Below are 22,261 nucleotides of genomic sequence, written 5' to 3'. Positions count from 1 at the left end.
TTAGTTAAAAACAATTTCTTATTTTACAATGACGGCCTACCCCGGACAATGCTGTGCCAATTGTGCGCCGCCCTATGGGACTCGCAATCACGGCCGTGATACAGCCCGGGATCGAACCAGTCTGTAGTGACGCCTCTAGCACTGAGATGCAGTGCCTTAGACTGCTGCGCCACTCGAGAGCTATGATCACTGATGGGTAGCCAGTGAAGTCTGATCTGGCTGTATCTCAGACTTGACATTCTTCTGAGGCAGGTTCTGAAGGGGAAGAAGAAGCTTCTTATCTAAGCAAACATCTTTTGCTCTCTTTCTCCCTCCATCTATCTATCTTCTCTCTATCTCCCTCTCTCTCTCTCCCCCCTCTCTGTCTCCGTCTCTCTCTCCCCCCTCTCTTTCTCTCTCTCTCTCTCTCCCCCTCTCTCTCTCCGCCCTCTCTTTCTCCCTCTCTCTCTCCCCCTCTCTGTCTCCCTCTCTCTCCCCCTCTCTCTCTCTCTCTCTTTCTCCCCCTCTCTCTCTCTCTCTCTCTCTCTTTCTCTCTTCTCTCCCTCTCTCTTTCTCTCCCCCTCTCTTTCTCTCCCCTCTCTTTCTCTCCCCCTCTCTTTCTCTCCCCCTCTCATTCTCCCTCTCTCTCTCCCCCTCTCTGTCTCCCCTCTCTCTCTCCCCCTCTCTCTCTCTCCCCCTCTCTTTCTCCCTCTCTCTCTCTCTCTCTCTCTTTCTCCCTCTCTCTCTCCCCCTCTCTTTCTCCCTCTCTCTCTCCCCCTCTCTTTCTCTCCCCCCTCTCTTTCTCTCTCTCTCTCCCCCTCTCTTTATCTTCTCTATCCACCTCTCTCTCTCCGCCCTCTCTTTCTCCCTCTCTCTCTCTGTCCCTCTCTCTCTCTCCCCCTCTCTCTCCCCCTCTCTTTCTCCCCCTCTCTTTCTCTCTCTCTCTCCCCCTCTCTTTATCTTCTCTATCCACCTCTCTCTCTCCCCCTCTCTTTATCTTCTCTCTCTCCCCCTCTCTTTATCTTCTCTATCCACCTCTCTCTCTCCCCCTCTCGTTATCTTCTCTCTCTCCCCCTCTCTTTATCTTCTCTCTCTCCCCCTCTCTTTATCTTCTCTCTCTCCCCCTCTCTTTATCTTCTCTCTCTCCCCCTCTCTTTATCTTCTCTCTCTCCCCCTCTCTTTATCCTCTCTCTCTCCCCCTCTCTTTATCCTCTCTCTCTCTCTCTCTCTCTCTCCTCTCTTTCTCTCTAATGAATGTCATATGTATCCCCCTCTGTGACATAGCATGGCCCATGCTGCTAAAGTCATGTTCTCTCTCTACTTTACTCTGGCTGAACTTTCCCTATAGCCTTAATCTACCCTGAGATACACAACCCACTGCTCTCTATATACAGTAGTTAACCTTAATCTACCCCGAGATACACAACCTACTACTCTCTATATACAGTAGTTAACCTTAATCTACCCTGAGATAAACAACACACTACTCTCTATATATTTAACCTTAATCTACCCCGAGATACACAACCTACTACTCTCTATATACAGCAGTTAACCTTAATCTATCCTGAGATACACAACCCACTACTCTCTATATACAGTAGTTAACCTTAATCTACCCTGAGATACACAACCCACTACTCTCTATATACAGTAGTTAACCTTAATCTATCCTGAGATACACAACCTACTACTCTCTATATACAGCAGTTAACCTTAATCTATCCTGAGATACACAACCCACTACTCTCTATATACAGTAGTTAACCTTAATCTACCCTGAGATACACAACCCACTACTCTCTATATACAGTAGTTAACCTTAATCTATCCTGAGATACACAACCCACTACTCTCTATATACAGTAGTTAACCTTAATCTACCCTGAGATACACAACCCACTACTCTCTATATACAGTAGTTAACCTTAATCTACCCCGAGATACACAACCTACTACTCTCTATATACAGTAGTTAACCTTAATCTACCCCGAGATACACAACCTACTACTCTCTATATACAGTAGTTAACCTTAATCTATCCTGAGATACACAACCCACTACTCTCTATATACAGTAGTTAGCCTTAATCTACCCTGAGATACACAACCCACTACTCTCTATATACAGTAGTTAACCTTAATCTTTACATTTACATTACATTTAAGTCATTTAGCAGACGCTCTATATCCAGAGTACTTAACCAAATCATTCACCTGATGACATCCAGTGGGACAGTCACTTAACAATAGTGCATTTAAAACTTAGGGGGTGGGGTGAGAGGGATTACTTAACCCATCCTAGGTATTCCTTAAAGAGTTGGGGTTTAATCTCCGGAAGGTGGTGATTGACTCCGCTGTCCTGGCGTCGTGAGGGAGTTTTTCCACCATTAAACAGTTTTGACTGGGATAGCGGGAGCCCACTTCCTCAGTGGTAGGGAGGCGAGCAGGCCAGAGGTGGATGAACCAGTGCCCTTGTTTGGGTGTAGGGCCTGATCAGAGCCTGGAGGTACTGACGTTCCCTACAGCTCCGTAGGCAAGCACCATGGTCTTGTAGCGGATACGACAACTGGAAGCCAGTGGAGAGAACGGTAGTTAACGTGAAGAACTTGGGAGATTGAAACCCGGGCTGCTCTCTCTGGATGAGTTTAAGGGGTTTAATGGCACAGGCAGGGAGCCCAGCACAACCCACTACTTGCTATAATCCAGAGGGAGATGACAATCTGCCTGGATTAGGACCTGCACTACTTCCTGTGTGAGGCAGGGTTAACCTTAATCTAGAGCATGAACCACAGGAACCCACCGCCTTGATGTTAGTTGAGAATACAGGGTAGTTGTCCAGGATCACTTAAGGTTCTGGCGCTCTGAGGAGGACACAATGGAGTTGTCAACCGTGATGGCGAGATCATGGAACGGGCAGTCCTACCCGGGAGGAAGAGCAGCTCCGTCTTGCCGAGGTTCAGCTTGAGGTGGTGATCTGTCATCCACACTGATATGTCTGCCAGACATGCAGAGATATTCGCCACCTGGTCATCGGAAGGGGGAAAGGAGAAGATTAATTGTGTGTCTCTGCATAGCAATGATAAGAGAGACCATGTGAGGTTATGACAGAGCCAAGTGACTTGGTGTATAGCGAGAATAGGAGAGGGCCAAGAACAGAGCCCTGGGGGACACCAGTGGTGAGAGCGCGTGGTGAGGAGACAGATTCTCGCCACGCCACCTGGTAGGAGCGACCTGTCAGTTAACGCAATTAATCGTGGGCCCGCCGGAGATGCCCAACTCGGAGAGGGTGGAAGGAGGATCTGATGGTTCACAGTATCGAAGGCAGCCGATAGATCTAGAAGGATGAGAGCAGAGGAGAGAGAGTTAGCTTTAGCAGTGCGGAGCGCCTCCGTGACACAGAGGAGAGCAGTCTCAGTTGAATGACTAGTCTTGAAACCTGACTGATTTGGATCAAGAAGGTCATTCAGAGAGAGATTAGCTGGCCAGGACAGCACGTTCAAGAGTTTTGGAGAGAAAAGAAAGAAGGGATACTGGTCTGTAATTGTTGACATCGGAGGGAAGTGTAGGTTTTTTCAGAAGGTTTGCAAGGGTCTCTTGAAGACGGAATCATAGCCAACGGTCAGGGATGAGTTGATGAGCGAGGTGAGGTTTGGGAGAAGGTCTCCGGAAATGGTCTGGAGAAGAGAGGAGGGGATAGGGTCAAGCGGGCAGGTTGTTACACAGCCCCACAAAAATTTCATCTGGAGAGAGAGGGGAGAAAGAGGTCAGATCACAGGGTAGGGCAGTGTGAGCAGAACCAGCAGTGTGCGTTTGACTTAGCAAACGAGGATCGGATTTGTGACTTCTTTTCAAAATGGTTAATGAAGTCATCTGCAGAGAGGGAGGAGGGGGAGGGGGCGGAGGATTCAGGAGGGAGGAGAAGGTGGCAAAGAGCTTCCTAGGGTTAGAGGCAGCAGCTTGGAATTTAGCGTGGTAGAAAGTGGCTTTGGCAGAGACAGAGGAGGAAAATGTAGGCAGGGGAATCAAGGATGCCAGGTCCGCAGGGAGGCTAGTTTTCCTCCATTTCCGCTCGGCTGCCCGGAGCCCTGTTCTGTGAGCTCGCAATGAGTCATCGAGCCACGGAGCGGGAGGGGAGGACCACGGCCTGGAGATAGGGGACATAGAGAGTCAAGGGATGCAGAGAGGGAGGAGAGGAGGGTTGAGAGGCAGAATCAGGAGATAGGTGGGAGAAGGTTTGAGCGGAGGGAAGAGATGATAGGATGGAAGAGGAGAGAGTAGCGGGGGAGAGAGAGCGAAGGTTGGGACGGCGCGATACCATCCGAGTAGGGGCAGTGTGGGAGGTGTTGGATGAGAGCGAGAGGGAAAAGGATACAAGGCAGTGGTCGGAGACTTGGAGGGGAGTTGCAATGAGGTTAGTGGACCCTGAGATACACAACCCACTACTCTCTATATACAGTAGTTAACCTTAATCTACCCTGAGATACACAACCCACTACTCTCTATATATTTAACCTTAATCTACCTTGAGATACACAACCCACTACTCTCTATATACAGTAGTTAACCTTAATCTACCCTGAGATACACAACCCACTACTCTCTATATATTTAACCTTAATCTACCCCGAGATACACAACCCACTACTCTCTATATACAGTAGTTAACCTTAATCTACCTTGAGATACACAACCCACTACTCTCTATATACAGTAGTTAACCTTAATCTACCCTGAGATACACAACCCACTACTCTCTATATACAGTAGTTAACCTTAATCTACCCTGAGATACACAACCCACTACTCTCTATATACAGTAGTTAACCTTAATCTACCTTGAGATACACAACCCACTACTCTCTATATACAGTAGTTAACCTTAATCTACCCTGAGATACACAACCCACTACTCTCTATATATTTAACCTTAATCTACCCTGAGATACACAACACACTACTCTCTATATATTTAACCTTAATCTACCCTGTGATACACAACCCACTACTCTCTATATACAGTAGTTAACCTTAATCTACCCTGAGATACACAACCCACTACTCTCTCTCAACAAGGCCACATAGTTTGGGGTTATTTCAATAGACGTAGATACAACAAGAAGGGTCTTATTTTGCACCCTTTTGATTGAAGACAGGTTCTCTTGGTTTGAGGGTCTCTAATCATCATGAACGCAGTAGTTAACAGCTCATCTTTGGGAGAGACGGGGGCAGAGAGAAAGACAGACATTGTGGGTCAGATTACACAGCCCCACAAAAATTTCCAAAACATATCCAATTTTGATAAACTTCTAGATCTATTAGGTGATATATCAGTGTGCCATGACAGCAGCAAGATTTGTGACCTGTGTCCACTGTAATGAATACTCAGGGAGGAAAAGGTGTAGATTCACGCGCAGGGCACGGCAGTTGTTCATTTCACCTTCACAGAAGGCAGGAATAGTGGTCACAGGCAGGCAATGGTCATACACAGGTAGGCAAACAGGCAGGTGAATCAAAACTAGGACTGAAGGCTATAACTTGTTCCTACAAACGAGCTAAGAAAAGGCTTAGTAGAGTCAAAACGAACAATACCTGTCAAAGGCACAAACAGAATGAACTGAACTGAACTAAGGAGCTGATGACAGCAGGTGAGTAACTAACACAGGTGAAATCAATGAACTCGAATGAAAGACAGGGCTACGTTCAAGAACACAACGAATCAGAACACACGGTTGACTAAGAAAATAAATACAGGACCTTACAGCCACAAGAAAAGGTCAACAAGTTATGAACAAACACCACTTTAAATAGAACCCATATTTATTTACCTTTTTCAATTTGTTACAACACTGTATATAGACATCATTGAACATTCTATTCTTTTTCAACTTGTTACAACACTGTATATAGACATCATTGAACATTCTATTCTTTTTCAACTTGTTACAACACTGTATATAGACATCATTGAACATTCTATTATTTTTCAACTTGTTACAACACTGTATATAGACATCATTTAACATTCTATTCTTTTTCAACTTGTTACAACACTGTATATAGACATCATTGAACATTCTATTCTTTTTCAACTTGTTACAACACTGTACATAGACATCATTGAACATTCTATTCTTTTTCAACTTGTTACAACACTGTATATAGACATCATTGAACATTCTATTCTTTTTCAACTTGTTACAACACTGTATATAGACATCATTGAACATTCTATTCTTTTTCAACTTGTTACAACACTGTATATAGACATCATTGAACATTCTATTCTTTTTCAACTTGTTACAACACTGTATATAGACATCATTGAACATTCTATTCTTTTTCAACTTGTTACAACACTGTATATAGACATCATTGAACATTCTATTCTTTTTCAACTTGTTACAACACTGTACATAGACATCATTTAACATTCTATTATTTTTTTACTTTTGTGAGTGTAATATTTATTGTTAGTTTCTGATTGTTTATTTCGCTTTTATTGATGATCTATTTCACTTGCTTAGGTAATGTAAACATGTTTCCCCTGCCAATAAAGCCAGAAAGTCCCCACAATAATAGTAAACGAGCAACTGGGGACATTTTGTTAGTTCCCACAAGGAAAAGGGCTATTTCCTGGGGATTTAGGGTTAAGGTTAGAATTAGTGTTATGGTTTAAAAGTTAGGTTTAGGGTTAGGAGTTAGGTTTAGTATTAGGATCAAATCAAATCAAAGTTTATTTGTCACGTGCGGCGAATACAAGTGTAGACCTTACAGTGAAATGCTTAAACAGAGAGTAGCAGCAGCATTAAAGAGGGTTTGAGGGGGGGGGGGGTGGGTCACACACAATGCAAATAGTCCGGGTAGCCATTTGATTACCTGTTCAGTCTTAAAACTGTTGAGAAGCCTTTTTTGTCCTAAACTTGGCACTCCGGTACCGCTTGCCATGCGTTAGTAGAGAGAACAGTCTATGACTGGGGTGGCTAGGGTCTTTGACAATGTTTAGGGCCTTCCTCTGACACCACCTGGTGTAGAGGTTCTGGATTGCAGGCAGCTTAACCCCAGTGATGTACTGGGCCGTACGCACTACCCTCTGTAGTGCCTTGTGGTCGGAGGCCGAGTAATTGCCGTACCAGGCAGTGATGCAACCAGTCAGGATGCTCTCGATGTTGCAGCTGTACAACTTTTTGAGGATCTCAGGACCCATGCCAAATCCTTTTAGTTTCCTGAGGGGGAATAGGCTTTGTCGTGCCCTCTTCACGACTGTCTTGGTGTGTTTGGACCATTCTAGTTTGTTGTTGATGTGGATACCAAGGAACTTGAAGCTCTCAACCTGCTCCTCTACAGCCCCGTCAATGAGAATGGGGGCGTACTAAGTCCTCCTTTTCCTGTAGTCCAAAATCCTCTCTTTAGTCTTGGTTACATTGAGGGGATAGGTTGTTATAATGGCACCACCTGGCCAGGTCTCTGACCTCCACCCTATAGGCTGTCTTGTCATTGTCGGTGATCAGGCCTACCATTGTTGTGTCGTCTGCAAACGTAATGATGGTGTTGGAGTCATGCCTGGCCATGCAGTCATAGGTGAACAGGGAGTACAGGAAGGGACTGAGCACACACCCCTGGGGGCTCCAGTGTTGAGGATCAGCGTGGCAGATGTGTTGCTACCTACCCACACCACCTGGGGGCGGCCCGTCAGGAAGTCCAGGATCCAGTTGCAGAGGGAGGTGTTTAGTCCCAGGATCCTTAGCTTAGTGATGAGCTTTGAGGGTACTATGGTGTTGAACTCTGAGCTGTAGTCAATGATTAGCATTCTCACATAAGTGTTCCTTTTGTCCAGGTGGGAAAGGGCAGTGTGGAGTGCAATAGAGATTGCATCATCTGTGGATCTGTTTGGGCGGTACGCAAATTGGAGTGGGTTTAGGGTTTCCGGGATAATGGTGTTGATGTGAGCCATTACCAGCCTTTCAAAGCATTTCATGGCTACAGACGTGAGTGCTACAGGTCTGTAGTCATTTAGGCAAGTTGCCTTTCTGTTCTTGGGCACAGGGACTATGGTGGTCTGCTTGAAACGTGTTGGTATTACATACTCAATCAGGGGCATGTTGAAAATATCAGTGGAGTCACCTGCCAGTTGGTCAGCACATGCCCGGAGCACACGTCCTGATAATCTGTCTGGCCCCGCAGCCTTATGTATGTTGACCTGTTTAAAGGTCTTACTCATGTCGGCTATGGAGAGTGTGATCACACAGTCGTCTGGAACAGCTGATGCTCTCATGCATGCCTCAGTGTTGCTTGCCTCGAAGTGAGCATAGAAGTGATTTAGCTCGTCTGGTAGGCTCGTGTCCCTGGGCAGATTGCGGCTGTGCTTCCCTTTGTAGTCTGTAATAGTTTGCAAGCCCTGCCACATAAGACGAGCGTCGGAGCCGGTGTAGTATGACTCAACCTTAGCCCTGTATTAACGCTTTGCCTGTTTGATGGTTCGTCGCAGGGCATAGCAGGATTTCTTGTAAGCTTCCAGGTTAGAGTCCCGCACCTTGAAAGCGGCAGTCTGTGCTGCAAACAGTCCTGTAGTTTAGCATCAGCTTCATCTGAACACTTCTTTATAGACCGAGTCACTGGTGCTTCCTGCTTAAATTAAGCAGGATTCAGGAGGATAGAGTTGTGGTCGGATTTACTAAATGGAGGGCGAGGAAGAGCTTTGGGTTAGGGTTAGAAGTTAGGGTTAGGTTTAGTACTAGGGTCAGGTGTAGGGTTAGGAGTTAGAGTTAGGTTTAGTACTAGGGTCAGGTGTAGGGTTAGGAGTTAGGGTTAGGTTTAGTACTAGGGTCAGGTGTAGGGTTAGGAGTTAGGGTTAAGGTTTAGTACTAGGCTCAGGTGTAGGGTTAGGTTTAGTACTAGGGTCAGGTGTAGGGTTAGGAGTTAGGGTTAGGTTTAGTACTAGGGTCAGGTTTAGGGTTAGGAGTTAGGTTTAGTATGTGTGTCCCCCCACAAGGTTAGTTGAACAAATCGGTGTGTGTGTGTGTGTGTGTCTGTGTGTGTGTGTGTGTGTGTTGTAGGCATGTGGACTGTGCTGCCCTACGGGTGTGTGTGAGTGTTCCTGTCGAGGCCAGGCATACAGACCGTGCATCTCCTGCTGCTATCTCACAGAGACTCGTTACTAAACGAGAACAGGATGCAGAGCAAACAGCTGACTCTTAAACAGTTTGGCCTCTGTTAGTGGAGGGGTGTGTGCGTACCTGTCTGCTTGCATATCTGTCTGTGTTCTGACCCTCTACTATCACAGTGTTCTGACCCTCTACTATCACAGTGTTCTGGTCCTCTACTATCACAGTGTTCTGGTCCTCTACTATCACAGTGTTCTGGTCCTCTACTATCACAGTGTTCTGACCCTCTACTATCACAGTGTTCTGACCCTCTACTATCACAGTGTTCTGACCCTCTACTATCACAGTGTTCTGACCCTCTACTATCACAGTGTTCTGACCCTCTACTATCACAGTGTTCTGACCCTCTACTATCACAGTGTTCTGACCCTCTACTATCACAGTGTTCTGACCCTCTACTATCACAGTGTTCTGACCCTCTACTATCACAGTGTTCTGACCCTCTACTATCACAGTGTTCTGACCCTCTACTATCACAGTGTTCTGACCCTCTACTATCACAGTGTTCTGACCCTCTACTATCACAGTGTTCTGGTCCTCTACTATCACAGTGTTCTGGTCCTCTACTATCACAGTGTTCTGACCCATTACTATCACAGTGTTCTGGTCCTCTACTATCACAGTGTTCTGACCCATTACTATCACAGTGTTCTGACCCTCTACTATCACAGTGTTCTGACCCTCTACTATCACAGTGTTCTGACCCTCTACTATCACAGTGTTCTGACCCTCTACTATCACAGTGTTCTGACCCTCTACTATCACAGTGTTCTGACCCTCTACTATCACAGTGTTCTGACCCTCTACTATCACAGTGTTCTGGTCCTCTACTATCACAGTGTTCTGACCCATTACTATCACAGTGTTCTGACCCTCTACTATCACAGTGTTCTGGTCCTCTACTATCACAGTGTTCTGACCCTCTACTATCACAGTGTTCTGGTCCTCTACCATCACAGTGTTCTGACCCTCTACTATCACAGTGTTCTGGTCCTCTACCATCACAGTGTTCTGGTCCTCTACCATCACAGTGTTCTGTCCTCTACTATCACAGTGTTCTGGTCTTCTACTATCACAGTGTTCTGGTCCTCTACTGTCACAGTGTTCTGACCCATTACTATCACAGTGTTCTGACCCTCTACTATCACAGTGTTCTGGTCCTCTACTGTCACAGTGTTCTGACCCATTACTATCACAGTGTTCTGGTCCTCTACTATAACAGTGTTCTGGTCCTCTACTGTCACAGTGTTCTGACCCATTACTATCACAGTGATCTGACCCTCTACTATCACAGTGTTCTGACCCTCTACTATCACAGTGTTCTGACCCTCTACTATCACAGTGTTCTGATCCTCTACTATCACAGTGTTCTGGTCCTCTACTGTCACAGTGATCTGACCCTCTACTATCACAGTGTTCTGATCCTCTACTATCACAGTGTTCTGATCCTCTACCATCACAGTGTTCTGGTCCTCTACTGTCACAGTGTTCTGACCCTCTACTATCACAGTGTTCTGGTCCTCTACTATCACAGTGTTCTGACCCTCTACTATCACAGTGTTCTGGTCCTCTACTATCACTGTGTTCTTTCTGGTCTACTGTCACGCCTGACTTCTTCAAAAGGCACCAGTCAAGTGTGGCTGCTTTTCTCAGCTGTATTCCCACCAGCCCCCATAGCCCCGTGTTCCCTGCCCAGCCACGGGGGGGTGGAGGGGGTGCGCTGATCACTGGCTGGGCTCCATTGAAGTATCACAGTCAGAGCTGTAGAGCTGTGGTCTTTTCTTTTGAGAAATGATCACAACTGCCCATTATTTTCCCCCATGCCTTTTTGTCCTACAAGGCCGTTCAGCGTGCCTGGTACAGCTCAGAGTAGCATTCAGATGGTATGTTACTTCAGACAGGTTGAAACTTTTCAAGTAGTAATAGTGGTAATAGGAAATCACATTTATCAGGCTTACACAATAGTTGTAATACTGTGGTTGTACAGTAGTAGTAGTGGAAGTACATTAGTAGCACAGTAGTAGTAGCACAGTAGTAGTAGTACAGTAGTAGTAGTACAGTAGTAGCACAGTAGGAGCACAGTAGTAGTAGCACAGTAGTAGTAGCACAGTAGTAGTAGCACAGTAGTAGTAGCACAGTAGTAGCACAGTAGGAGCACAGTAGTAGTAGTACAGTAGTAGGAGTACATTAGTAGTACAGCAGTAGTAGTACAGTAGTAGTTGTAGTACAGTAGTAGTTGTAGTACAGTAGTAGTACAGCAGTAGTAGTACAGTAGTAGTTGTAGTACAGTAGTAGTTGTAGTACAGTAGTAGCACCGTAGTAGTACAGTAGTAGTACCGTAGGAGTACAGTAGTAGTACGGTAGTAGCACCGTAGGAGTACAGTAGTAGTACAGTAGTAGCACCGTAGGAGTACAGTAGTAGTACAGTAGTAGCACCAGTAAGAGTACAATAGTAGTAGTAGTACAGTAATAATAGTACAGTATTAGCCCCAGTAGTAGCACCAATAGTAGTAGTACAGTAGTAGCACCGTAGTAGTACAGTAGTAGTACGGTAGTAGTACAGTAGTAGTACGGTAGTAGTACGGTAGTAGTACAGTAGTAGTACAGTAGTAGCACCGTAGTAGTACAGTAGTAGTACGGTAGTAGTACAGTAGTAGTACAGTAGTAGCACCATAGGAGTACAGTAGTAGTACAGTAGTAGCACCAGTAGGAGTACAATAGTAGTAGTACAGTAATAATAGTACAGTATTAGCCCCAGTATTAGCCTCAGTAGTAGCCCCAGTATTAGCCCCAGTATTAGCCCCAGTAGTAGCCCCTGTATTAGCCCCAGTAGTAGCACCTGTAGTAGCACCTATAGTAGCCCCTGTAGTAGCCCCTGTAGTAGTACAGTATTAGCCCCAGCATTAGCCCCAATATTAGTACAGTAGTAGCCCCAGTAGTAGCCCCAGTATTAGCCCCAGTAGTAGCCCCAGTAGTAGCCCCAGTAGTAGCCCCTGTAGTAGCCCCAGTAGTAGCCCCAGTAGTAGCCCCAGTAGTAGCCCCAGTAGTAGCCCCAGTAGTAGCCCCTGTAGTAGCCCCAGTAGTAGCCCCAGTAGTAGCCCCAGTAGTAGCCCCAGTAGTAGCCCAGTAGTAGCCCCTGTAGTAGCCCCTGTAGTAGCCCCTGTAGTAGCCCCTGTAGTAGCCCCTGTAGTAGCCCTGTAGTAGCCCCAGTAGTAGCCCCTGTATTAGCCCCTGTAGTAGCCCCAGTAGTAGCCCCATTATTAGCCCATGTAGGAGCCCCAGTAGTAGCCCCAGAATTAGACCCAGTAGTAGCCCCAGTATTAGCCCCAGTAGTAGCCCCTGTAGTAGCCCCTGTAGTAGCCCCAGTAGTAGCCCCTGTAGTAGCCCCAGTTGTAGCCCCAGTATTAGCCCCTGTAGTAGCCCCAGTATTAGCCCCAGTATTAGCCCCAGTAGTAGCCCCAGTTGTAGACCCTGTAGTAGCCCCAGTATTAGCCCCAGTAGTAGCCCCAGTAGTAGCCCCAGTAGTAGCCCCTGTAGTAGCCTCAGTAGTAGCCCCTGTAGTAGCCTCAGTAGTAGCCCCTGTAGTAGCCCCTGTAGTAGCCCCAGTAGTAGCCCCTGTAGTAGTCCCAGTAGTAGCCCCTAGTAGCCCCAGTAGTAGCCCCTGTAGTAGCCCCAGTAGTAGCCCCAGTAGTAGCCCCTGTAGTAGCCCCAGTTGTAGCCCCAGTTGTAGCCCCAGTATTAGCCCCTGTAGTAGCCCCAGTACTAGCCCCAGTATTAGCCCCTGTAGTAGCCCCAGTTGTAGCCCCTGTAGTAGCCCCAGTAGTAGCCCCAGTAGTAGCCCCAGTAGTAGCCCCAGTAGTAGCCCCAGTAGTAGCCCCTGTAGTAGCCTCAGTAGTAGCCCCTGTAGTAGCCTCAGTAGTAGCCTCAGTAGTAGCCCCTGTAGTAGCCCCAGTATTAGCCCAGTAGTAGCCCCAGTAGTAGCCCCAGTATTAGCCCTAGTAGTAGCCCCAGTAGTAGCCCCTGTAGTAGCCTCAGTAGTAGCCCCTGTAGTAGCCTCAGTAGTAGCCCCAGTAGTAGCCCCAGTAGTAGCTCCAGTATTAGCCCCAGTCGTATCCCCAGTAGTAGCCCCAGTAGTAGCCCCTGTAGTAGCCCCAGTAGTAGCCCAGTAGTATCCCCAGTAGTAGCCCCAGTCGTAGCCCCAGTCGTAGCAGCCCCTGTAGTTGCCCCAGTAGTAGCCCCAGTAGTAGCCCCAGTAGTAGCTCCTGTATTTCTATCTGTCCGTGTCAGGGTCCGCTTGATGGTCCCCATCCCTTTCTCTCTCATCCTTCCACCCCTCTCTCTCATCCCTCCATCCTTCTCTCTCATCCCTCCATCCTTCTCTCTCATCCCTCCACCCCTCTCTCTCATCCCTCCATCCTTCTCTCTCTCACCTGACAGACAGCGCCCCGACCTCCCCTGATTCACCTGTCTCTTACCTCTATCTCTCATACCTCCATCTCTCTATCTCTCACCTGTCAGACAGACAGCGCTCTGGCCTCCTCTGATTGACCTCTGTCTCTTCCTTCTATCCATTCCAAAGATGAAAGGATGATTAGAGAGACAGACAGACACCCTCTTCCCTCCATCTCTGAGGCAGGTTGAAAAACAAACAGCCCTGAGGAGAAGAAGAGGGGCGGAGAGATAAACGAAAGAGACGGGTAAAGAGCAGGGGCTTTGGACATTTGCCACATGGCACTGTGATTCACAGGGAGTTGTGTATCCTACAGCCAGGGAGTTGTGTATCCTATAGCCAGGGTTACTGTTGTTATACAGACATCCAGCTGTAGTCAGGGAGTTGTGTATCCTATAGCCAGGGAGTTGTGTATCCTATAGCCAGGGTTACTGTTGTTATACAGACATCCAGATGTAGTCAGGGAGTTGTTTATCCTATAGCCAGGGAGTTGTGTATCCTATAGCCAGGGAGTTGTGTATCCTATAGCCACGGTTACTGTTGTTATACAGACCTCCAGCTGTAGTCGGGGAGTTGTGTATCCTATAGCCAGGGAGTTGTGTATCCTATAGTCAGGGAGTTGTGTATCCTATAGTCAGGGAGTAGTGTATCCTATAGTCAGGGAGTAGTGTATCCTATAGCCAGGGAGTTGTGTATCCTATAGCCAGGGAGTTGTGTATCCTATAGCCAGGTAATTGTGTATCCTATAGCCAGGGAGTTGTGTATCCTATAGCCAGGGAGTGGTGTATCCTATAGCCAGGGAGTGGTGTATCCTATAGCCAGGGAGTTGTGTATCCTATAGCCAGGGAGTTGTGTATCCTATAGTCAGGGAGTTGTGTATCCTATAGCCAGGGAGTTGTGTATCCTATAGCCAGGGTTACTGTTGTTATACAGACATCCAGCTGTAGTCAGGGAGTTGTGTATCCTATAGCCAGGGAGTTGTGTATCCTATAGCCAGGGAGTTGTGTATCCTATAGCCAGGGAGTTGTGTATCCTATAGCCAGGTAGTTGTGTATCCTATAGCCAGGGAGTTGTGTATCCTATAGCCAGGGAGTGGTGTATCCTATAGCCAGGGAGTGGTGTATCCTATAGCCAGGGAGTTGTGTATCCTATAGCCAGGGAGTTGTGTATCCTATAGTCAGGGAGTTGTGTATCCTATAGTCAGGGAGTAGTGTATCCTATAGCCAGGGAGTTGTGTATCCTATAGCCAGGGTTACTGTTGTTATACAGACATCCAGCTGTAGTCAGGGAGTTGTGTATCCTATAGCCAGGGAGTTGTGTATCCTATAGCCAGGGAGTTGTGTATCCTATAGCCAGGGTTACTGTTGTTATACAGACCTCCAGCTGTAGTCGGGGAGTTGTGTATCCTATAGCCAGGGAGTTGTGTATCCTATAGTCAGGGAGTTGTGTATCCTATAGTCAGGGAGTAGTGTATCCTATAGCCAGGGAGTTGTGTATCCTATAGCCAGGGAGTTGTGTATCCTATAGCCAGGTAGTTGTGTATCCTATAGCCAGGGAGTTGTGTATCCTATAGCCAGGGAGTGGTGTATCCTATAGCCAGGGAGTGGTGTATCCTATAGCCAGGGAGTTGTGTATCCTATAGCCAGGGAGTTGTGTATCCTATAGTCAGGGAGTTGTGTATCCTATAGCCAGGGAGTTGTGTATCCTATAGCCAGGGAGTTGTGTATCCTATAGCCAGGGAGTTGTGTATCCTATAGCCAGGGAGTTGTGTATCCTATAGCCAGGGAGTTGTGTATCCTATAGCCAGGGAGTTGTGTATCCTATAGCCAGAGAGTTGTGTATCCTATCGTCAGGGAGTTGTGTATCCTATAGCCAGGGAGTTGTGTATTCTATAGTCAGGGACTTGTGTATCCTATAGTCAGGGAGTTGTGTATCCTATAGCCAGGGAGTTGTGTATACTATAGCCAGGGTTACTGTTGTTATACAGACCTCACTTTAAGTTCCATCTCCACAATGAACCCTGGACCATGTGTACTACTGTATGTGGATGATGTATCTATCACTCTGCCTTGAGTAAAACATATCTACCTCTCTCTCTCCCTCTCCCTCTGCAGTAGAAGGCGTGGTGTGTGATGAACCTAGAGAGTGCGTGCGGTTACCAGGTTGGGGTGCGGAGCCCGCGGGAAGTGATGGAGCAGAAAGTCCAAGGTCAGCTGAACTTTGGCTTCCAGAGGAGTTCCACGTCAGACGACGACTCAGGCTGTGCCCTGGAAGAGTACGCCTGGGCACCGCCTGGCCTCAGACCCGAACTGGTGAGATGCCCCCAAATATACAACTCAACAGGGTCCCGTGTAGCTCAGTTGGTAGAGCATGGCACTTGCAATGCCAGAGTTGTGGGTTCGATTTCCACGGGGACCAGTAAATTCAAATTAAATTATTACAAATATTTAATTTTCATGAAATCACAAGTGCAATATAGCAAAACACATCTTAACTTGTTAATCCACCTGGTGTGTCAGATTTCAATGAAGCTTTATGGTGAAAGCATAACAAGCGTTTATGTAAGAACATCTCTCTCAGTAGACAAACTATTACAAACAGCTAGCAGCCAAGTAGATTGGTCACGAAAGTCAGAAAAGCAATAAATTAAATCACTTACCTTTGATGCTCTTCAGATGTTTCCACTCAAGAGACTCCCAGTTACACAATATATGTTCCTATTGTTCCATAAAGATTATTTTTTATATCCAGAATACCTCCATTTGTTTGGCTCGTTATGTTCAGAAATCCACAGGCTCGAGCGGTCACGACATCGCAGACGATAATTCCAAATAGTATCCGTAAAGTGCGTAGAAAGATGTCAAATGTTTTTATAATCAATCCTCAGGTCGGTTTTACAATATATAATCGATATGTCAACCGGAATGTAGCTTCTTCCATAGGCGAGAGAGAGAAAATGGTTGTTGCGCAAGAAAAATTCTGCTGGCACCCAGCCATTCACTGACGCGATGGGTTCTTTCTCGCTCATTTTTTCAAAATAAAAGCCTGAAACTATGTCTAAAGACTGTTCATAGCTCGAGGAAGCTATAGGAAAAGGAATCTGGTTAATATCCCTTTAAATGGAGGCAAGGCATCCAAGGGAACAGAGAGCTTTCAGGAGAAACAGCACTTCCTTGTTAGATTTTCCTCAGGTTTTCGCCTGCAGTATCAGTTCTGCTATACACACAGACAATATTTTGACAGTTTTGGAAACTTTAGAGTGTTTTCTATCCTAATCTGACAATTATATGCATGTTCTAGTTTCTGGGGTTTCAAATGGGTACATTTTTTTAGCCAAAAACAAAAATACTGCCCCCTACACTCAAGAAGTTTAACAAACTATAGTTTTGGCAAATCGGTTAGGACATCTACTTTATGCATGACACAAGCCATTTTTCCAACAATTGTTTACAGACAGATTATTTCACTTATAATTCACTGTATCACAATTCCAGTGGGTCAGAAGTTGACTGTGCCTTTAAACAGCTTGGGAAATTCCAGAAAATGTTGTCATGGTGTTAGAAGCTCCTGATAGGCTAATTGACCTAATTTGAGTCAATCGGAGGTGTACCTGTGGATTTATTTCAAGGCCTACCTTCAAACTCAGCACCTTTTTGCTTGACATCATGGGAAAATCAAAAGAAATCAGCCAAGACCTCAGAAAAAAATTCTAGACCACCACAAGTCTGGTTCATCATTGGGAGCAAATTCCAAATGCCTGAAGGTACCACGTTCATCTGTATAAACAATAATATGCAAGTATAAACACCATGGGACCACGCAGCCATCATATCCAATTTGTAAGTCGCTCTGGATAAGAGCGTCTGCTAAATGACTTAAATGTAATGTAAATGTAAATATCGCTCAAGAAGGAGGCACATTCTGTCTCCTAGAGATGAATGTACTTTGGTGCGAAAAATGCAAATCTATCCCAGAACAACAGCAAAGGACCTTGTGAAGATGGAGGAAACAGGTACAAAAGTATCTATATCCACAGTAAAACAGCAAAATGAGTCCTATACCGACAAAACCTGAACAGTCCCTCAAGCAAGGAAGAAGCCACTGCTCCAAAACCGCCATAAAAATGCCAGACTGCAGTTTGTAGCTGCACATGGGGACAAAGATCGTACTTTTTGGAGAAATGTCCTCTGGTCTGATGAAACAAAAATATAACTGTTTGGCCATAATGACCAAATCAAATCAAATCCAAATCCATTCAAAAAAAATTTGTCACATACACATGGTTAGCAGATGTTAATGCGAGTGTAGCGAAATGCTTGTGCTTCTAGTTCCGACAATGCAGTGATAACCAACAAGTAATCTAACTAACAATTCCAAAACTACTGTCTTATACACAGTGTAAGGGGATAAGGAATATGTACATAAGGATATATGAATGAGTGATGGTACAGAGCAGCATACAGTAGATGGTATCGAGTACAGTATATACATATGAGATGAGTGTGTAGACAAAGTAAACAAAGTGGCATAGTTAAAGTGGCTAGTGATACATGTATTACATAAGGATGCAGTCGATGATGTAGAGTACAGTATATACATATGCATATGAGATGAATAATGTAGGGTAAGTAACATTATATAAGGTAGCATTGTTTAAAGTGGCTAGTGATATATTTACATAATTTCCCATTATTAAAGTGGCTGGAGTTGGGTCAGTGTCAATGACAGTGTGTTGGCAGCAGCCACTCAATGTTAGTGGTGGCTGTTTAACAGTCTGATGGCCTTGAGATAGAAGCTGTTTTTCAGTCTCTCGGTCCCAGCTTTGATGCACCTGTACTGACCTCGCCTTCTGGATGATAGCGGGGTGAACAGGCAGTGGTTCGGGTGGTTGATGTCCTTGATGATCTTTATGGCCTTCCTGTAACATCGGGTGGTGTAGGTGTCCTGGAGGGCAGGTAGTTTGCCCCCGGTGATGCGTTGTGCAGTCCTCACTACCCTCTGGAGAGCCTTACTTTTGAGGGCGGAGCAGTTGCCGTACCAGGCGGTGATACAGCCCGCCAGGATGCTCTCGATTGTGCATCTGTAGAAGTTTGTGAGTGCTTTTGGTGACAAGCCGAATTTCTTCAGCCTCCTGAGGTTGAAGAGGCGCTGCTGCGCCTTCTTCACGACGCTGTCAGTGTGAGTGGACCAATTCAGTTTGTCTGTGATGTGTATGCAGAGGAACTTAAAACTAGCTATCCTCTCCACTACTGTTCCATCAATGTGGATAGGGGGGTGTTCCCTCTGCTGTTTCCTGAAGTCCACAATCATCTCCTTAGTTTTGTTGACGTTGAATGTGAGGTTATTTTCCTGACACCACACTCCGAGGGCCCTCACCTCCTCCCTGTAGGCCGTCTCGTCGTTGTTGGTAATCAAGCCTACCACTGTTGTGTCGTCCGCAAACTTGATGTTGAGTTGGAGGCGTGCGTGGCCACGCAGTCGTGGGTGAACAGGGAGTACAGGAGAGGGCTCAGAACGCACCCTTGTGGGGCCCCCGTGTTGAGGATCAGCGGGGAGGAGATGTTGTTGTCTACCCTCACCACCTGGGGGCGGCCCGTCAGGAAGTCCAGTACCCAGTTGCACAGGGCGGGGTGCACAGCTTGATGACGAGCTTGGAGGGTACTACGGTGTTGAATGCCGAGCTGTAGTCGATGAACAGCATTCTCACATAGGTATTCCTCTTGTCCAGGTGGGTTAGGGCAGTGTGCAGTGTGCTTGAGATTGCATCGTCTGTGGACCTATTTGGGCGGTAAGCAAATTGGAGTGGGTCTAGGGTGTCAGGTAGGGTGGAGGTGATATGGTCCTTGACTAGTCTCTCAAAGCACTTCATGTTGACGGAAGTGAGTGCTACGGGGCGGTAGTCGTTTAGCTCAGTTACCTTAGCTTTCTTGGGAACAGGAACAATGGTGGCCCTCTTGAAGCATGTGGGAACAGCAGACTGGTATAGGGATTGATTGAATATGTCCGTAAACACACCGGCCAGCTGGTCTGCGTATGCTCTGAGGGCGCGGCTGGGGATGCCGTCTGGGCCTGCAGCCTTGCGAGGGTTAACTCACCTCGGCTGCAGTGAAGGAGAGACCGCATGTTTTTTGTTGCAGGCCGTGTCAGTGGCAATGTATTGTCCTCAAAGCGGGCAAAAAAGTTATTTAGTCTGACTGGGAGCAAGACATCCTGGTCCGTGACTGGGCTGGGTTTCTTCTTGTAGTCCGTGATTGACTGTAGACCCTGCCACATGCCTCTTGTGTCTGAGCCATTGAATTGAGATTCCACTTTGTCTCTGTACTGACGCTTAGCTTGTTTAATAGCCTTGCGGAGGGAATAGCTGCATTGTTTATATTCGGACATGTTACCAGTCACCTTGCCCTGATTAAAAGCAGTGGTTCGCGCTTTCAGTTTCACGCGAATGCTGCCATCAATCCACGGTTTCTGGTTTGGGAATGTTTTTATCGTGGCTATGGGAACGACATCTTCGACGCACGTTCTAATGAACTCGCACACCGAATCAGCGTATTCGTCAATATTTCCATCTGACGCAATACGAAACATGTCCCAGTCCACGTGATGGAAGCAGTCTTGGAGTGTAGAGTCAGCTTGGTCTGACCAGCGTTGGACAGACCTCAGCATGGGGGCCTCTTGTTTTAGCTTCTGCCTGTAGGCAGGGATCAGCAAAATGGAGTCGTGGTCAGCTTTTCCAAAAGGGGGGCGGGGCAGGGCCTTATATGCGTCGTGGAAGTTAGAGTAACAATGATCCAAGGCTTTACCACCCCTGGTTGCGCAATCGATATGCTGATAAAATTTAGGGAGTCTTGTTTTCAGATTAGCTTTGTTAAAATCCCCAGCTACAATGAATGCAGCCTCCGGATAAATGGTTTCCAGTTTGCAAAGAGTTAAATAAAGATCGTTCGGAGCCATCGATGTGTCTGCTTGGGGGGGGATATATACGGCTGTGATTATAATCGAAGAGAATTCTCTTGGAAGATAACGCGGTCTACATTTGATTGTGAGGAATTCTAAATCAGGTGAACAGAAGGATTTGAGTTCCTGTATGTTTCCTTCATCACACCATGTCCCGTTAGTCATGAGGCATACGCCCTCGCCCCTCTTCTTACCAGAGAGATGTATGTTTCTGTCGGCGCGATGCGTGGAGAAACCCGTTGGCTGCACCGCCCTGGATAGCGTCTTCCCAGTAAGCCATGTTTCCGTGAAGCAGAGAACGTTGCAGTCTCTGATGTCCCTCTGGAATGCCACCCTTGCTCGGATTTCGTCAACCTTGTTGTCGAGAGACTCGACATTGGCAAGAAGAATGCTGGGAAGTGGTGCGCGATGTGCCCTTTTTCGGAGTCTGACCAGAACACCGCCTCGTTTCCCTCTTTTTCGGAGTCGGTTCCTTGGGTCGCTGCTTGCGATCCATTCCGTTGTCCTGTTTGTAAGGCAGAACACAGGATCCGCGTCGCGGAAAACATATTCTTGGTCGTACTGATGGTGAGTTGACGCTGATCTTATATTCAGTAGTTCTTCTCGACTGTATGTAATGAAACCTAAGATGACCTGGGGTACTAATGTAAGAAATAACACGTAAAAAAAACAAAAAACTGCATAGTTTCCTAGGAACGCGAAGCGAGGCGGCCATCTCAGTCGGCGCCGGAAGTCAGATCATGTTTGGAGGAAAAAGGGAGGGGCTTGCAAGCCAAAGAACACCATCCCAACTGTGAAGCACAGGGGTGGCAGAATCATGTTGTGGGGGTGCTTTGCTGCAGGAGGGACTGGTGCACCTCACAAAATAGATCACTTCATGAGAAAGGAAAATAATGTGGATATATTGGAGCAACATCTCAAGACATCAGTCAGGAAGTTAAAGCTTGGTCGCAAATGGGTCTTCCAAATGGACAATGACCCCAAGCATACTTCCAAAGTAGTGGCAAAATGGCTTGAAGATAACAAAGTCAAGGTATTGGAGTGGCCATCACAAAGCCCTGACCTCAAACCTTTTGAAAATTTGTGGGCAGAACTGAAAAAGCATGTGTGAGCAAAGAGGCCTACAAACCTGAATCAGTTACACCAGCTCTGTCAGGAGGAATGGGCCAAAATTCACCCAACTTATTGTGGGAAGCTTGTGGAAGGCTACCCAAAACGTTTGACCCAAGTTAAACAATTTAAAGGCAATGCAACCAAATACTAATTGAGTGTATGTAAACTTCTGACCCACTGGGAATGTGATGAAGTAAAAGCCGAAATAAATCACTCTCTATTATCATTCTGACATTTCACATTGTTAAAATAAAGTGGTGATCCTAACTGACCTAAGACGGGGAATTTTTACTCTAATTAAATGTCAGGAATTGTGAGAACTGAGTTTAAATGTACTTGCCTAAGGTGTAGGAAACTTCTGACTTAAACTGTATATGCAATATAACCCACGACCTTGCCGTGTCTAGTGTCATGCTCTTACCAACTGAGCCACATTAGCCCATATAGAAGGACCCATAAACACATTTGGCTCGTTTAGATAGGAGCTGAGAAACACCATAGTAGCTTTCTTTGTCATTATTTTCCTCGTCATAACTCCATTAGGCATATTGCCAGGCCTCGTCGGGTTATTGGGGTGGTGAGCAGGGCAGAGGGAGGGTTT

At 46.3% G+C, this 22,261-nt stretch overlaps 1 protein-coding gene and 1 non-coding gene across 3 annotated transcripts in view; both read left to right on the top strand.

Moving 5' to 3' along the window:
• The window catches only part of LOC124033163 (prickle-like protein 1), a 67,970-nt gene that overhangs the window by 34,219 nt on the left and 11,490 nt on the right, over positions 1–22,261 (top strand). Inside the window, exon 2 of one of the 2 annotated variants that reach the window (XM_046345132.1) lies at positions 15,711–15,905. In XM_046345132.1, the coding sequence (XP_046201088.1) occupies positions 15,726–15,905 (180 nt within the window). In that variant the 5' untranslated portion in view covers positions 15,711–15,725. Of the gene's footprint in view, positions 1–15,707; positions 15,906–22,261 lie in introns of both variants that reach the window. The other variant, XM_046345125.1, reaches the window with a different exon arrangement.
• trnaa-ugc lies at positions 15,937–16,011 on the top strand. Its single transcript has one exon. It is a non-coding gene; the product is annotated as a tRNA-Ala (tRNA).

This window comes from Oncorhynchus gorbuscha, linkage group LG01 (genome assembly GCF_021184085.1).
Source record: "Oncorhynchus gorbuscha isolate QuinsamMale2020 ecotype Even-year linkage group LG01, OgorEven_v1.0, whole genome shotgun sequence".
In the NCBI taxonomy this organism is placed as follows: Eukaryota; Metazoa; Chordata; class Actinopteri; order Salmoniformes; family Salmonidae; genus Oncorhynchus; species Oncorhynchus gorbuscha.
The sequence above is the reverse complement of the archived record's forward strand: the minus strand, read 5'-3'. Positions and strand labels throughout refer to the sequence as shown.